Genomic DNA, 12,758 nt, shown 5'->3' with positions numbered 1-12,758 from the left:
CCATCGGCCGCCGCGCGTGCGCGCCCTGCGGGACCGCGCGCAGCCAGTGGGCGGCCGGGCGCGCGAGGCATCTCGGGAGTTGTAGTCCCGCGCGGGCCGGGGATTCCCGGAGCGCTGCCCCGCGGGCCGAAGGGGCTCGGCGGCGGCGCAGAGGCGCAAGGCCCCGACACCTCGTAGTCCGAGAGCCGGGGTGAGCAGGCCGGTGCGCGCGGTTGGCACGGCCTCGGTGGGCGGGCACCTGAACTGTCTCTGCGTACCTGCAGGGACGTCCTGGGACGTGCGCTGCGGCTGCCTGTAACCTCAGTGACTGTGCAGGCGAGGGGCTGTGTGCAGGGAACCTGAGCTCGATTTCACGGCGAGTCTGCGGAAGCAGAACTTTTCTTTCGATGGCGAGGTCCCCTGAGGCCAATCAGAGTGCTCCTCGGGTGCCGGTTATTCTCTTTCAATGAGTATTCGCGGGAGTCCTTCCGACGGCCTCTGTGCTAACGCCTGGGGGGACCAAATCCGAGAAATAACACCCCCAGACCCACACTTTGTAAGGAGGTTGAGACAGGACTATAATACAAGGTAGAAAATAACTGTCCCAATGCAGCAAACACTGAGCACAGCTGAGTGCTCGCACTGAGCCAGCTCCCGGGCTGGATACAGAAAGGAATGAGGAAAGAATGAACTTAGGTAATTGAGAGTTGAGAGGAAGGAGAATACTTCCTTGAAGGCTCTGAACAGAGCTGGGTCTGGCAGTTCCTGGCCATGAGGGGGAGATTCTGCTGCAGGAAGGGGAAGTTTCATTTCCCACCACTTGGAATGTGTAGGATCCCCCTTCCAGACCCTTTAACCTGTTTCTGAATATAGTTATGCTAACAGTGGGCGAGCCCACAATTACCCCCTTCCAGACCCTTTAACCTGTTTCTGAATATAGCTATGCTAACAGTGGGCGAGCCCACAATTATTTAGCACTGGAAGGGAGTTGGAGGTCAGCTTGGGACTCTGCTAACTCGGAAGTTAGCAATACCCATTGGTCCTCAGCTTTTTTTTTTTTTTTTTCCTTTTTGTCTTTTTTACTGACCGGCAACGGGATCGCAACCCTCGGTGTTGCCCCCGTACTGCGCTCAGCCAGTGAGCGGGAACCGGTCTCCACATGGGATCCGAACCCTCGGCAGGAGCGCTGCTGCACTCCCAAGCGGCACACTCTCCAGTGCACCACCGGGCCGGCCCTGGTCCTCAGCTTTGAAGGCAAAGATCTAAGTCAGTTCAACCACACAGTTGATCAGGATCTGGAAGACTGACTTACATTAGCCAACCCACAATAGCCCAACACATAAACCCTGCCAGAGAACATAGCTTTTCAGGATTGAGATATTCTTAATGTCTTTTCCTGCTATCGAACTACCTAGAAATTGACTTAGTAATTAGAAGTTTTCTTGATTTGGTGGTTTTAAAATATGTCCACAATTTCTTGACAACCCTGTCTTCAAAAGGTAGAATCTAATTCCTCTCCTGTTGAGTGGGACCTGGACTTGACTCACTGTTAATGAATAAAATGGGGGTTGGGGAGTGGAGAGTGACAGTATGTGATTTCCTAGGCTAGGTCATGAAAGACACTGTGGCTTCCACCTTGCCCTCATTTGGATTAGTCCTTCTAGGAAAGCCAAATGTCATGCTGTGAGGACCCTCAAACAACCCTATAGAGAGGCCCATGTGAGGATCTAGGCCTCCTACCAATGGTCATGTGGGAGAACCATCTTGGAGGCAGATCCTAAAGCCCTGCAGACACCCTGACCAAAACCTCATGAATGACCCCAAGACAGAACCACCCAGCTAAGTCACTCCTGAATTACTAACCCTCAGAAACTGGGAGATAATGAATGTTTGTTGTTTTGAGCCTTTAAATTTTGAGGTAATTCATTACAAAGCAAAACTAATATACCAGGTGACCAGGACTGTGTTGCATTCAGTGCTATTTCACTCTCAGGGGTTCTCAGCCTAGGTCAGGTGGGGTCCCTATCCAGGTCTGCCTTGCTTTCAGTCTCTGCAGCTGTGGACTGAATGTCATGAAACAGTACCCATCCCTGTAAGGAATAAGAAATGGGTTTTTTTTGTTGGTGTTGCTTTTGTTTTGTTTTTTTCCAGGAAAGATGACAGAACAGAAGGTGCATTCTGGGAGGTTCCAATCTGATGATAGTATCAAATGCTCTGTGTGTGTGTAGATACTGGTAAGTCTTCATTAGATTCTCTGTTCTTAAACCAGAGAAGGATAAGAACCATCCTCTGAGAAGAAATCTAATGGACAATCCTCGCCCTGTTAGAGTTCACACCTCCAGGCACAAGGATGCTCCTTTCTGTTATGTACCGTTCCAGGTGTCCTCCCGCCCTCCCATCTGCTCTAAGCACTTACTCCACCACCTCTTCGGCAGGTGAACAGACACTAGCAAATTCAGGCTCTATGATTTAAATCGTAGGCAGACCCTTGCCTTTCTGTTACTTAACACGTTGTCATTTTGTTTCCCAGTCGTGCTACAACGCAATGAATCAGGTTAAGATGTTCACGTTCAAAATATTTGCTCTGTTTACATTGATTGAATTTGGAAGCTTCCCAAGACTTTACACTGGCTCATCTACTGAACTGATTTATATTATGTTTTGCATCCTCTGTTCTTGTACAAATGGACTGTGGGTGTTAATTAGGAGGATCTAGTAGGTCTTCTCGTGTTACTCATGGGGCTTGTTCATGTTGAAATCAGTTAAATTAGTTTTTGTCCCAGAGGGGGCTTCAGTGCTTGGAGCATAGTATACAAGCGTACTTCAAAAAGTTCATGGAAAAGCAGAGTTCTGATTCCTGGCAGGAATCAGAAGTGAGCTGGTTTGTGTCAGGAAATAGAACAGAAGGTGCAATTCCAGAAGTTCTAACCTGACTGTCCCTCACACATGTCTAAGCTCAGTGTCCTAGACTCTGAGCTACTTGAGGCAGGGTCTCTCTGGTTTATCTGTGCCTCCCTCATGGGTCCTGTCATGGTGCCTTGGACACGACAGGTGCTCAGTTATCATTAACAGGCAAATGAATGAATATCCACACTCGTCCTTTGCCTATAAATTTTTTTACATGTGTTTGCATATATGCATGTGTACAAGCCTGCTAACACCCATGCACACACTTAGTATTAGTTAGGATTAGGTTTGGCTGTAGGTAACAGAAACCTCCAAAGACCAGTGGCTTAATTAAAATAGAAGTTTATTTTTCTCATATAAACAAAATTGGGAGATGTATTAGTCCGTTTTCCATTGCTTATAACAGAGGACTTGAAACTGGGTAATTTATAAAGAAATGAAACTTATTTCTTACAGTTTTGGAGGTGGGGAAGCCCACAGTCTAGGGCACATCTGGTGCAGGCCTCCTGCTGGGTGGGAACTCTCTACAGGGTCCCATGGTGACGGAGGCAACCACATGGCGAAAAATGGCAAGAGCTCTTTCATGTGCTCTCCTTATAAAGCCACCAGTCCACGCTCATGATAACCCACTAAACCATTAACCATTATTTCATGAATGGAGTAATTTATTCATAAGGACAGAGTCTTTATGATCCAATCACCTCTCAAAAGCCCCACCTTTCAGATACCATAATTGGATTTTCCACCCTTTTAACACTGTTACAATCGGGATCAGGTTTTCAGCACATGAACTTTTGGGGGACACGTTTAGCCCCTAGCAGGAGAGAACAACACCAGCTTGGTGTCATGGCTCCACAAACTTGTTAGGTACCCAGGCTCCTATTTTGCTCCTTTGCCGTCTTCACTGCGTAGCTTCCACTTCACGTCCAAGACAGCTGCTCATGCTCCAGCGCGGTGTTCCCGTTCCAGCCAGTAGGAAAGAAGAGACAAAGAAGGGCATGTCACTCCCCACAACTCCAAGAAGTTTCCTACACCACTTCTGCTTATACCTCATTGGCCAAAACTTAATCACACAGCCATGCCTGGCCGCAGAGGAGACTGGAAAATGTAGTCGTACACATGGCTAAAGTCAGGAGTTCCTTTTCTATGTAAGAAGGGAATGAGGATATTGGGGGAAATTGGCACTTTCCACCTCCTCACACCAGTAGGAGGCAGAGCAAAGAAAAAGCAGGAGAGAAAGCGGTCGGGGGTTCCGGACAGCAGGGGTGCTGCGGGGCTGGAAGAGAGCAGGATGAGGAGAGGCAGCAGGCAGCAGGGAAGCGGGTGGACCTGGCCTGGTTGGGGGTCAGTAAAGGGATTGCAGGAGGGTCTCTCTCTCTCTCTCTCACACGCGCGCGCACACACACACACACACAACTGTCCCCAGGCCCCACTCAGTCTTGCTGAAGGAGAATTCTGAGAAGAAGGTGGAGTTCACCTCTGTTATTTCCTACTCCTCACGTTTCCCTGAAACTGTTAATAATGCTCCTGGCCTCTCTCCAGCTGGGGAAGAGGAAACATGACTTACCTGACTGGTGGCTTGGAGGACAGAACAGAACGTATGTGGCTCTGTCTTCTCTGTCTTTGGGAGCCAAAGTCCCATCAGTGGGACGTGGGTGTTCTGCCATCCCTGCAGTGAGGGGGGCTGGGGTTGACACCTGTGCCAATGATGGCGGGTAAATGTAATTCAGGGGTGGCGTGAGCAAGCCCCTTTTGTCTCCCAAATAAGCCAAGGTCTCCAACAAAATTTTAGCAGTAATAAAGCTGACATTTTTATTCCTATGTGTCCTGTGTCTATTTTTCAACAGATTTAGATTTAAGCAGGAAAGTTAGGGGTGTTATTTATTGATTTATTCTTAAAACCCCACTGGCCTCAGACTACAGACCCATGCCTTACTGTCACCTCTCCCCTAGGGTGACAGAGGCGCAAAGGATTACTCAAAGCCCATTTCTTCTGAGCAGTGAGAAGCCCCAAAGGGGTTAATTTCCAGGAACCCTCAAGAGAGAGGCATTCCTCCTCCGAAAATTAACACCAAACTGGGGTCTTCTCTCAGTATTTATTCTCCAGGCCAGAAAGTTACAGAAAAGGAACATAGGTGGTTACAAAAGAACAGTAAGATAATTGTCATGGCAACAACCATTAGGTTTGGCTGCACCAAGGACATCTGCCCCTGGAGCCAGCAATTTTGCTGTGTTACAATTCTTTATCTACAACACAGACTTTAGCCTGGGGAAAGTTTTTTGTCTTTCTCAAGCTTAACATTTCTATGTGTAATTCTAAAAAGTTAGTCTACACCTGAAACTACAGGGCCTTGGAAGCTAGGCCCTGTGAAATACATTTGCTTTATAAATGTTAGCATCCTCCACACCTTCCCATACCCTGCTGATTAGTGGAAGAGTCAGCCATCTCTGCTGTAGAGAGACTTCAGGTGCCTGGGCATCTCCAGGACCTTTCCTCCTGCCTGGACCCCCCAAGCTCCTTCTGGAGACAAGGAACCACAGGGAGAACAGGGAACGCTGAAAGCTGAAATAATTCACTCCATGGTATGAATGACTGATACTTGCTGCTGTCCTGAAAGCAAATTTTGCAAGTGGGAAGAAAGAGCAAGAGGCAGTATGACAAGGGGCGAAGCGAAGGGCCCAAGCAGGGGCCTGGGTCTCCAATGACAAACTTCAGCAGTTCACAGATTTTCTGGACACATTCACTTCTTAGTGTTCTCAAGTCCACCTGGTTCCCCTGCTCAGAAAAAGTCAGGCTGGGGCCATGGCCGTGTTCATTCTGGGCCAAGGGTTACACAGTTTTGATTCCTAAACTGTGTCAGAACCCTCAATGTGGTTGTGCCCAGAGATCTGCAAAAGCAGGTGACAAGGCACTTCCGAGGGCCTGCCAGAGATTCCCTGGGTATTGGTACTGCAGTTGGGGTGGGGATGGGGGTCCCGGTCAGTAAGCTGGGATGGTGACCCAGTGTGAGATGGACTGTGCAACCCTGATTCACAGCCAGGTGACACAGAGAAAGTTAAAAACCTCCCAGGAACACATTGTGTCTTGAGCCCACCCACCCTAACCTCTACTCTTTGCCCCCAGCTGGGAGGAGGGGCATGGGGTGGGATGGAAGGGTGACTTTCCAGCACCTTGACCCATCTGTAGAAAAGGTAAAGAACTCAGGAGCCGCCTGTTGAAACCGACGAGTTCTCCTCGCAGCCCCGTGCCCCTGCTCAGGTGCTCCTGTCTCCCCCCGAGGCTGCCCAGGTCTCCTTGCCTTTGCCATGTCCCCTGTTCCCTTCCTGTGTCCATCCTCTCCTTTGCCCCTCACCACCTGCTCCAGGAACTTTGCCGGGAAGAGGCCAGCTGGCCCAGGGCATGTGAAGTGCTGGCAGAGGACAAAAGCCAGAGACCCTGGCCAGGCCCTGTGGAGGGCTTGGCTGGGTCATGGCTCCAAGTCCAGCAAGTGAGCTGCCAGCCCAGCCTGGTCCGCCTCCTGCCTCCTCCTGCCGGGCCTGCTGCTCTGTCCATGTGATCACAGGGCGACTGCTGAGGGGAGCAGGGTGATGGAAAGGAAAGCAGTTAGCCCAGGAAAGGGAAGCTGGCAGGTAGAGGGAGAAAGGGAAGAGGCAAGAGGAGATTGATCAAAATTTTCAAAAAACCAACGAAGAGACGAAGAAGAGGAAGGAGGAAGGCAATACCAGGAGACAGAGTCATGAGTGCGTGGAAGAGTGTGATGTCCTGCCATTGACCCGTGCATAGCCACCTGGCCACACACAGCAGCAGGGCAGGCCGGGATTGCAGTCTTCATTCCAGGAGCCACGTGCCCAGCTGAAAATCAGGATGCTATTTCAAAGGAACAAGGGAACAGATGCTGGGGAAATGGCAGTCCGTGCCATTAATATGCCGTCAATACTCCTGAAGCAGAGCATGAGAGGAGCAGGCCCTCCTATCCCAGACCACCGGGCTGCATGACCTCCTGGTGTGTCCCCACTGGGAGGTACTTCTTCCAATACTAACTCAGAGTTTGATTTTTACTTGAAAGGATGCCATTTCCTTTCCCCTCTGTCCGTTGTTCCTACTGTCTTCCAACAGGCCATGGTTTCTCCCTACAGTGTTAATTCTTCCTTATGAGACAGCAGAATGTCAGAGCAAGGAAGGTCCTGCCCAGCCCAGCATCTTCAGTGATGCACATGAGGCCTTAGAGAAGGCCACGTGGCCACAGGAGTCAGTTGGACAGGGCCGGCGCAGATATGTCATGACCTCCGGGGCTAGCACTGTCTTCTCTTTCCCAGACTGACCTCCCCAAGTACAACCCCACATGATCCATGACCCCTCAACTGCAGGCAGGTCCTCCCAGGCAGCCCTGCCAGCCTCCCTCCCCGGGGAGCAGGTGCCCCCCTTTCACTCTATCCCCGTTTGCTGCCTTGGGCCTTTGGTGAGTTATTCGGGGCACAGAAAGGCAGGGGTTTTCTAAAAGAGGCCTGGTACACTAGCTGCAACTCTAGCACCAGGTACCAGAAGGAGCCATGCCATGCCAGCAGCCACCAAGGGAGGAGGAGGTCAGGGAAGGCCATGACCCCAGTGCTCAGAGACAGAGGTGCTGCCCCTCGGCCCTCAGCCCCCTTCAGAGCAGAAGCGATGTGGGAGACCCTTCTCTACCATGGAAGACTGTATTTATTAGAGAAGAAAACTGATTTGTTATGTTTTCCTTTAAAATGTCATTCAGATATTTTCCCTTTTTCCCATTTCTACTTCTAACCTGCCCAGACCAGGCCTCTGACCTGTAAAGAAAGACCCCCTGCTCCCCATCAATCAGGGCACCTTCTCTGGGCCTCAGCCGAGCTGATGTGGGATTGGGAGGGACATGGCTGTAGGCTCAGGCAAGTGCCCACAGGAGAACATGTGTGGCTTCAGGGTTCTTCTCACCTGGCCCGTCATTCGTGCATTTAATAAATTAAGTACTGGGCCGGCCCCATGGCTCACTCGGGAGAGTGTGGCGCTGGTAGCGCAGAGGCCGTGGGTTCGGATCCTATATAGGGATGGCCGGTGCACTCACTGGCTGAGCGCGGTACGGGCGACACCAAGCCAAGGGTTGTCATCCCCTTACTGGTCGGAAAATAAATAAATAAAGTAGGTAAGTAAGTACTTATTATGCTGCAACAATGTTGATAATAAGATATGTGAAAACAATCCAGGTGCCTCCCAACACTAAACTATGGTGTATTCCCTCAACGAAGCACACACAGTTAGAAGAAGGGATGTGCTTTCCACGTACTGAGATGGGAAGACCTGCAGGGTGTGCTGTGTAGAGCAGTGTGAATAGTACGGTGCCTTTTACATCAAAATAGGAAAAACAGAGTATATATTTGCACTCGTTTACTTTGTGTAAAGAAACACAAGAAGCTTGTAAATTTGGTGGGAAAATGGGTGGGGTGGGAACGAGGATGTGGGCCACGGGGTGGGCACAAGGCTTTCCAAGGTACTCTTCATGTGTTTTTTATTTTGAAATGTGATTGTATTTCTAGTCCATTTTTAAATTTTACATGTAATAAAATCTGGGCTGGCCGGTTAGCTCAGCTGGTTAGAGTGTGGTGCTGAGGACTACACCGAGGTCACGAGATCGGGTCCCGGTGCAGGCCAGCGGCCAAAATAAAAGAATGAACGTAAAAAAGCTTAAGAACGACGCGGGGCGCCGAGCGTGCCCTGGGCTGCGTCCGGGGCGGCCGCCAGGGGTCAGCAGCCTCGCGACGAGGAGCCGCCGAGTCCCGCAGGGCCACATCTGCTGGCGGGGCGCAGGGGCGGGCCCGTGGGCCGAGGGCAGCGGAGGGGACAGCGGGGCCGGACGCCCCGGGAGGGGCCTTACGAGGAAACCAGTTACTGAAAAGCACTGCAGACAAGGAGAGAGGACGAGCCCTGAGCTAAGAACCAGGAAACCTGCTGTCACCCACCACCGTGCGACCTGCGCACGGTTATTCACCCCTCTGGGCCTTCCCTCAGCCATGCGCGACACAAAGAGGTTACATGAAAGGACCTTTAGGCGTCTCCCGCCTCTGACGTTCCGTGAACCTGAGAAACTCTAGTCCCTGCACCCCATAGCTGGCTTAGCCTCAGGGAGGTCTGGCTGGGCTGGGACAGGTTCCTCTGACATTTGGTCCCTGGACTGTCCCCAGCAAAGGCCTTCGGAAGGCTGGGTCCAGGCCGCTCTGAAGGCGGGGGAGGAAGAGGGTACTGGCTAAAAAGGCCTGGACAGGATGAAAACCAGCGGCTCTGCCCTGCCCGCACCGTGACGGGGTGAGCGATGAAGGACAGGGATGCTCCTCGGGCAAAGCCCAACCCAGATGCCCCCGCAGCCGGCCTGCTCCGACACCTCGGCAGCTCCCCCAGCCCCGGCCTGTTTTATTTATGTCCTTCCCACACAGAAGAAAGAACAGAGGACCGGACCGTAAGTTATTTTTAGGATGACTGCTATTTAAAGTGATACGTATTATGTATGTGAAAATAATATGTATAAGCCTAGCACGCTAACTTCATTTTGGCCTAGAGACACATTTGTATGTAGTCAATCCTCAAGTAATCAATTCCTTTGAGAGACAAGGATCACACCAGTCATTCAAAATCCTGACCCTGGGAAAAGGGACATTTGGGGATTCTGGACTGGGTGACTGAGACCAGTTACAGAATCCTATTCTGGTGAGCCTTAAAAAGGAGCAGGCATATCTCCCTGAGGTAGGAGATGGATTAGGTAGCCTTCCAGGATCCCTTCCAGGCTATGGATCCTATCACTTTCATCTCATTTCAGCCAGTCTTTTCAATCCAACACACATCTTCCTGTTTTGCTTGTTCCAATGAAGAGCTGGCGTAGAACAGGGGCAGATCTAGATCTTGTGGGGCCTCAAGGCTTATATATATTTGAAGGACCTTCTTAACAGAAAAGAATAAAAACACACTGATGCACATTTTCTCTGAAACAGAAGCTTCAGTAGCGTTACTGTAAATCTGCTCATTCTAGAGGTCACTTCCAGCTCTAACAATTCGTGGTTTTTTTTCCTTCTTCTTCCAAATCTTTTCCCCTTCCCTTTCCTTCCCTTTTCTTTCTGGTTCCCTTCCCTTCCTTGAGGCATCTGGAACCAAAGGACCTGTGGGGCCAGGGCTGAAGAGGTGGCAGTGGGGGTTGAAGACAGGTTACACACAAGGGGGATTAGCAGATATGAAGATATGAGCATAGTGGGAGCCAGGTTTCTCACGCTGGGGAAACAGAGTCACAGATATGGGAAAGACAAAGCCTGGAAGAAACCCTAGGGGATTTAATAGAATTGGAAATATGCGTGCAAACTCATGGGTTTGATATACATAGATAAATTTGCAAATAGATGTAAATGTATGCACACAGATGTTTATGTTTACATATTTCTATTTTAACATATATAAATTATATATGTGTGTCTCTATATAGAAACACACACATACACACACACTCCAGTAGCAGTGGGTGTATCGAGTGCCCAGATCAGGGCTTCTAAATATTATTCTGTACTAAAAGGAACCAAAGCTCCTAGAGAATTGGTTAACCTCAGGCATGAGACAGCCGAAGTACAAAATGAAAAAGGACATTTTATTGTGTCAGAAAGTAAGGAAGTGCAGGGCTGGCCCGTTATCTCAGTTGGCTAGCGAGTGTTGCTGATAACACCGAGATCCAGGGTTCGATCCCTATTAGCTGCCAAACACCAAAAATTTTTTTTAAAAAGAAAGAAAATAAGGAGGTACTCAGAAAATTATAGAAATTTATTAGGAGCCAACTTAACAGGGTTCCCATGGCCAGATGTGGAGTAGTGTGAGCATCAAAATAAATAATTATAGTAATAGATTATAACCTATTGGATAAAATCAGAGTCCATGAGCCATACTGGTGAAAGAAAGGATGGAAGGAAGGAAGATGATAAATATGGAAAAACTATGGAATTAAAAAATCACCATTTGGTGATTGTGTTTTCCAAAATATTGTTCAACAGTTTCTTTTATCCTATATATCCTTCTTTTTTTTTTTTTTCCTTTTTTGTCTTTTTTCGTGACCGGCAACGGGATCGCAACCCTCGGTGTTGCCCCCGCACCTCGCTCAGCCAGTGAGCGGCCGGTCTGTATGTGGGATCCGACCCCTCGGTTGGAGCGCTGCCGCGCTTCCCAAGTGGTGCACTATCCAGTGCGCCACCGGGCCGGCCCTATATATCCTTCTTTTTTTTTTTTTTTCCTTTTTTGTCTTTTTTCGTGACCGGCAACGGGATCGCAGCCCTCGGTGTTGCCCCCGCACCTCGCTCAGCCAGTGAGCGGCCGGTCTGTATGTGGGATCCGAACCCTCGGTTGGAGCGCTGCCGCGCTTCCCAAGTGGTGCACTATCCAGTGCGCCACCGGGCCGGCCCTATATATCCTTCTTATAATGTGACTTTGATGGTCTTTCATCAAAAAGTGGGTCAGTCTCTGTCCCTTCCTCTTGAAAGTAGGAAGGTTTTTGTGACTGTTTTGACAGAGTGTGGCAGACATGAAACCATGTGGCTTCCAAGAGCTCTGCTTCATTCCCTGGAACACTCACTCTTGGAGTTTCAGCCGTCTTGGAAGCACTCGCACTGGCCTGAGGCCTCTGGGGAGAGCCTCAGACTATCCCCTGCAGAGCGTGCATGGCTGAGCCCTGAGACCACAGAGTCCCCCCTGCACCAGCTCTGCCACTGCAACCCCATGAGAGACCCCAGCCAGAACTGCCCAGCTGGGCCCTTCCCAAGTTCCTGACTCACAGAAACCATGAGAGATAATAAATGTTTATTTTTGTTTTAAGCCACTAAATTTTGGGAGAAGTTGTTACACAGCAATAGATAACTAGAACAGCAACCATCATAGTAAAAGTAAATTCAGACAAAAATCCTCAGTGGATGCAAAAAATGATGGGCAAAGTCTTGACGAGGAATAAGATTTTCACATAAAGTTAAAGTGTCTCCCCACCAAATGCTCATTAATCACAAAGGGAAAAACGGTAACTTTAAAATGGCAAGTCCTGGCAGATGTCACGTTGACAAGGTGATCGAAGTCGACACCATCATCCTGAGACACACTGACATTGCACGCAATGGTACGCTGCCAAAGCTTTAACAGCGGGCAGGAGGACACTGGTTGGTAACGTTTGCTGATTTTTGCGGTGTAAAAACTCCCACAAAGACCAATTTCAGACTACAGCAGTTTAACCAAAGGTTGAGAACTTGGCCGTCGGCTGTTACTTGCTGGTACAGGCCACCCCTTCGCACCCCATCGTTGTGCCACTGATGCCATACACTGAGAAGGACAAAGCCTCACTTCTGAGGCCCTCCTCTCAAAAATGCGTGACCTGACCCCCTTCATCCAGAAACATTAGACAAACCTGAAATTGGACCTTCTACAAAATAACCGGCCTGTACTCTTCAAAAATGTTGAGGTCACAAAAGAGAAGGAGAGACTGAGGAGCTGTTTCAGACTGAAAGAGACGAGAGAGATAACACCTAAATGCAACACGTGGTCCTGGATTGGGTTCTGAACCAGGAAAAAAAGATTCTTGGCAGGGCCAGGGCCAGATAGTAGTATTTTATCAATGCCCATCTCCTGATTTGGATGGATGTACTAAGGTTACACAGGAGAATGTCACTATCTTTGCTAACGTTGTAAAATGTTAACAGTTGGGGAACCTGAGCAAAGAATATATTAGAGCTCTTTGGACTATTCTGGCAACTTATCTAAAGGTTTGAAATTATTTCAAAATAATGAGAAATGTTCCAGCCTATTGATCTAGGCGTGAAGGCAAGACTATAGCAGGTTCATTCTGTCAATCAGA

General features: G+C 49.3%; 1 protein-coding gene across 1 annotated transcript in view; it reads right to left on the bottom strand.

The window, feature by feature from the left end:
- CECR5 (cat eye syndrome chromosome region, candidate 5) overlaps positions 1-1,729 on the bottom strand; it is a 20,836-nt gene extending 19,107 nt beyond the window's left edge. The window contains exons 1-2 of the mRNA XM_008578315.1: positions 1,720-1,729; positions 25-257 (exon numbers count right to left, since the gene is read on the bottom strand). Of these exons, the coding sequence (XP_008576537.1) occupies positions 25-257; positions 1,720-1,729 (243 nt within the window). The remainder of the gene's footprint in view (positions 1-24; positions 258-1,719) is intronic.
- Positions 1,730-12,758: the final 11,029 nt, after the last annotated feature.

The sequence above is a fragment of the Galeopterus variegatus genome, unplaced genomic scaffold (assembly GCF_000696425.1).
Source record: "Galeopterus variegatus unplaced genomic scaffold, G_variegatus-3.0.2 Scaffold73, whole genome shotgun sequence".
Taxonomy (NCBI): domain Eukaryota; kingdom Metazoa; phylum Chordata; class Mammalia; order Dermoptera; family Cynocephalidae; genus Galeopterus; species Galeopterus variegatus.
This window is presented reverse-complemented; position numbering and strand designations above follow the sequence as displayed.